The 5,094-nt window shown below is 35.8% G+C and overlaps 1 protein-coding gene across 1 annotated transcript; it reads left to right on the forward strand.

Moving 5' to 3' along the window:
- LOC134830975 (uncharacterized) lies at nucleotides 1–3,752 on the forward strand. Its single transcript, XM_063844596.1, has 2 exons — nucleotides 1–311; nucleotides 434–3,752. The coding sequence occupies exons 1-2, from the start codon at nucleotides 267–269 to the stop codon at nucleotides 3,554–3,556; spliced, it is 3,168 nt and encodes a 1,055-aa protein (XP_063700666.1). The 5' UTR covers nucleotides 1–266; the 3' UTR covers nucleotides 3,557–3,752.
- Nucleotides 3,753–5,094: the final 1,342 nt, after the last annotated feature.

Genomic DNA, 5,094 nt, shown 5'->3' on the forward strand with positions numbered 1-5,094 from the left:
CAAAAGTCAACCATCGTCCCAAAGATCTTCACAAAAAATTCTCGTCACGAAATCGCCAGAAAATTCCAAAAAGAACAAAAAGACATTCGACAGACAGAAGACATAAAATTTAACACTTGTTCTGGATGAATTTTTGATGAGTTTAAATTTTACAACTCTCCTGCTGCATTTTCATCTGTCTTCTTGCCTCTTCAACCGCTGCACCACTTGAATAATTGAAGAAAAAAATGCTTCGTGAAGAAAAAAACTAAAAAATTGTCAAGAATATGTTGGGTTCCACACAACGCGAAGCTGTTCGCGTAAAAGTGAAGGTAAATTCGATTATCATTGCTTAAATTAGTCAATAACGATTTCTTTTTTTTTTATTTTTTTTTTGTTTCATCATCACAACAAATTTCAACACAATAAAAAATTTTGTAACCAAAAATCACAGAAGTGTGAAGGAAATTTCCCTCCCGAGTACAAAAAATTCAGCGTTGATCCGCAAATAACGAGTGTCGAAGTGCTATATTCGATTCTGGCAAAGGCGTTCGACATCAAAAGTGACTTCGGGATCAGTTACAAGACGAAAGACCCCTCGGGACAGGAACAATGGCTCGTCGTACTGTCAGATTGGGACTTGGATGCCGCCTTTTTACGTGCCCACAACTTGTCAATCGTCACTGCGAGTGAACCTTGCTTGAATTTAAAGGTCGAAGTGAAACCGTTTCAAGAGCAGCCTGCTTGGGAGAACGCCTGGATCTCCGGAAAAGTCGATGCCGCGGCAAACATCTCGCAACAAATCGAAACTGGTCACAAATATTTAATGAGTACCGTCGAAAAAGGGTTCAGCATGTTCCAAAAAGCCCTGAATTTTGTCGAAGATCCCGCTTTTAACTTGGCTCCCGTGCCGCCGCTGTCTGACATGGATTTCCGCAAGTATTGCGACTCGGTTGGGCAAATAATTCACGCCGATGAGCTTCGAAGGATCATTTATTTGGGGGGCGTTGATTCCTCACTTCGACGGGTTTTATGGAAATTGCTTTTGAATGTCTATCCGGACAAAATGACGGGCAAGGAGCGCATGGATTACATGAAACGCAAGTCGAATGAGTACATAAAACTGCGGGAAATTTGGCGAACGGAGCTTCAGAAGGGAAATACCGAAGGAGAATTAGCTTACGTGACAAGTATGGTGCGAAAAGACGTCTTACGAACGGATCGACTTCATCCATTTTACGCTGGGAGTGACGACAATCAAAATATCGCGGCACTTTTCAACATTTTAACGACGTACAGTCTCAACCATCCGAGTGTCAGTTACTGCCAGGGCATGAGTGACTTTTGTTCGTGCATTTTGGTGTCGATGCATGGCGACGAAGCGCAAGCCTACATCTGTTTTTGCGCCCTGATGCGTCGAATCAAGCCCAATTTCATGATCGACGGCATCGCGATGACCCAAAAATTCGCCCATTTGTCAGAAGCGTTCGAATTTTACGACCCCGAGTTCTTCAACTACCTGAAAATGCAGCAAGCGGACGATTTGTTGTTCTGTTATCGCTGGCTGCTGCTGGAAATGAAGCGCGAATTCGCCTTTGACGATGCCCTTTTCATGTTGGAGGTGCTGTGGAGCACAATGCCGCCGGATCCGCCAAAAGACGAATTGCCGCTGTTCGAAAAGGAATTTGTGCCTGCTCGGGAACCAGCGACGACGACGGAACAACAGCCAAAGGGAAGTACTTCAGCGCCCGTTGTCATCATGCGGAAGCCTCGTGAGAACGCTTATACCAAAGTTTGTGCGCTCCGACGCCAAAGTAGCTCGATGTCGATTGGTTCGAATGCGAGTCCGAGCTCGGCAGACACGAAATGTCAACTTGACAAACGATTGAACCAAAGCTTGGATGAAAATGCGACGCGGGAAAAGATGTTGATGCGTTCGAAGCCGGTCCAGAGCTTGGACGAGACGAAAATGAAGACCTTGAAAACGCAAAATGCCGTCACGCAGGACGAAAAAACGGAAGAAGAGGTCTTTGAAGCGACAGAAAATGCTCCGGAAATGACCGAAAGTCAAACGAATCCCTTTTTAGACTGCAACGGAGATGCAAAAACGGCGACAAATGACCAATGCATATCCGATTTCCTCACGTACAACAATAATTCTACCTTAAATGACACATCTAATCAAAATAATAGCAATCGTGACTCCGGGAACGTTAGTGGTTCGGATGAAACGACGATCTCACTGAATTTCAACTACAAAAAACGCGTTGAGGGTATCATGGGAGGACAAATAAACGATCTCAAGGAAAAATTAAACGCAAGTAAGAAGGGAATTATTGCCTCTTTGGACAAAATCGAGAAGGAAACGTCAAAAAATAAGCCGAAACTCGTAAAAAACTTCAACGAATTCTGGAATATTGCCTCGATGAACAAAAATTCGATACAAGATAAAATAAATACAACCACAAATGCCCTGAAAAGACTCCCCTCGGTCGAAATTGAGGAAAATTCGATACTGAAACCGTTGGTAAAGTTCACGACAAGCGGCAAAGGTGCCCAATTCGACGAGGAAAGTACCAAAGATGACGATGACAATACGAAAGGTGACTCCAGTCCGGATGATTCTCAGGATTATGTGCCCATGACGACGCCAATGACGCGCGAATTGCGTCTCAAAATGGAAAGTCTCGATCGGCAAATCATGACGAACGGAAGTCCTTCGAGTTCGTTGCCTGCCGAGACTTACGGGTACTCCCAACTTGTGGTTTCGGCGGAAAAAGACGAAGATCCCAACTCGATTCAAGTTTGTTCGGATTTTCATTCGAGTCCGGTGCCGCCCAAAAGTGACGGAAGCCCCTATGCCATCGACGAAGAGGAATTTAGCATCAAGACACGTGTCAATAGTGGCATTTTTTTCTGGGAAAATCCGCTGTGTGACGATTTGGAGTCCGCTGTCTTCGTTAATTCGTCAAATACGTGCGAAGAACTGAAAGATCTCACCTACGATGGCGGCGAAATTGTCATTGAACATGCGGAAACGGGCAAAAAATCCGTGACGCCCATCCGATTGGTTCGTAATAGCACAAGCAATGCCGAAGATTCGGATACCGATAGTTCCGCCGATTACAATCCAAAAGCAATAATCGCTCCGACAAATCCGTTTTACGATCAAATTGCGACAACGGTGAAGCCGGTGCCGCTGATTCAGAGCGTTATCGCGCAAAATCACGTCATGCAGGCGTCCGCGTGTGAAGAAGCGGCGGAAATTGTTCAGTCGTCAGTGGAAAAGCGCCCGGGGGAATTGCCGCCCCCCAATGAGTTTGGGGGAGGGAACCCGTTTTTGATATTTTTGTGTTTGACGACGTGCATCCAGCATCGCGACACGATAATGCGAAGCAAGATGGACTACAACGAGATGGCGATTCACTTTGATAAGATGGTGAGGAAGCATAGCGTGCATCGCGTCTTGAATCAAGCGCGGAAAATGTACGGAGATTATCTGAAGGCACACACGAATTGCACGGATTATTATAAAATTGCGGGACCCATGATGCGGACAATTGAGGAAAATGTGTAAGTCACAATCAAAAAATAGATGCTTTAAAAAAAATTACAAATATTTACACACAAAAACAGTTCTTAATGAATAGAAGTAACGAAAAAATAATAGAAAATAGGAAAAGTTTTTAGATAGTTTTGCTTGTAAAATCAAATTCTTTTAAAATTTTGAATAAAAGTCAATAAGCAAGTCCGGCTGTAAATAACAAAATAGCAGAAAATTCAAAATTTAATTGGTGTAAAAAAAAACTTAGATATTAAAAAAAAAAAATTATCTTGCAAAAAAAAAGTTACTGATATTTGTAATTTAATTATTATTAAATTTAAATAATTAATTTTAAATTAAATATTGTGATGTTGTTATAAAATTAATTTTAAATGGAAAATAAATATTGGATAAAAATGTAAAAAAAAATAAATTTAATGAACATTCCTTGCTATTAATATTCGAATTTCTCTCAGAGATTAATTTAAAGAGATTATTTTTAATTATTTTTTTTATTTAAAAGAAAATATTCTATACTATTTAATATTTAAGGCAGAAAATTATTGTCAATAAAAAAGCATTATTAATTATATTAATATAAATATCATATATCAAAATTAAGGAAAAAAATTGTTGTTTTTCTTGTCTCTGTATTCTATTTCACTTGTACTTATTTTTTTTATTTCTTTATTTTATTAATTTTTTTTTTTTATTTTTTGATAAATAATAATTTTTTATTGATCATTTTTAAAATTTGACGTGTTTTGGAAATTAAAGGAAAATTTTGGATTATATTTAATTTAATGATAATTAAATTTATTTTGTTTTTCTTTGTATTTATTATTAATAAATTTTATTTCTTCTTCAAAATTATTTTTACAAAAAATTATAAGAAATTTTGTGTTCGGCAAATAAATAAAAATTTTTATAAATTATTCGTATTTTTATTTATTGGTAAAATTAATTTTTGATTTTTTTAATATTAAAATTAAATAAAAATTATTAATTAAAAAAAATTATTAAATTTTTATACTCGATTTTTAATTATTTATTGCTCTTATTTTATTTTTGAATTAAACTTAATTAATTATTTTTATTATAATTATTGTGTACTTAATTATTGAATAATTAATTTATTTATTTAATTAATTTTAATTATTATTTTAAATAATTTTTATTTTTTAATTTGATAAATTAAAATTCAATTTTCACTTCAAATAAAAACAATCTTTATCAAAATTTAACGAATGTAATTTAAACGAAAATATTTTTTAGAAGCCATCTAGTTTTTGAATCAAGAACTACAAAAATAATTTATACCGTTAATGTTTGTGATTCGTTTTATTTGCTTATTTATTTATTTTATTTTGTTTTTAAATCATGTCATAAATTTTACTTTAAATGTAATAAAATAAAAAAAATTCAATGATAAAAAAATTAATGGATTTTTCTATAAATAAATTTTAATAATATTTTTTTAAAATTTAAATAATTCAAAAAATGATAAAATTTAAAAAAAAAGAATTTTTACCCATTTTTGGACACAAACCTCAAACAAATAAAAAACAAAT

Source organism: Culicoides brevitarsis, chromosome 2, assembly GCF_036172545.1.
Source record: "Culicoides brevitarsis isolate CSIRO-B50_1 chromosome 2, AGI_CSIRO_Cbre_v1, whole genome shotgun sequence".
Lineage (NCBI taxonomy): Eukaryota > Metazoa > Arthropoda > Insecta > Diptera > Ceratopogonidae > Culicoides > Culicoides brevitarsis.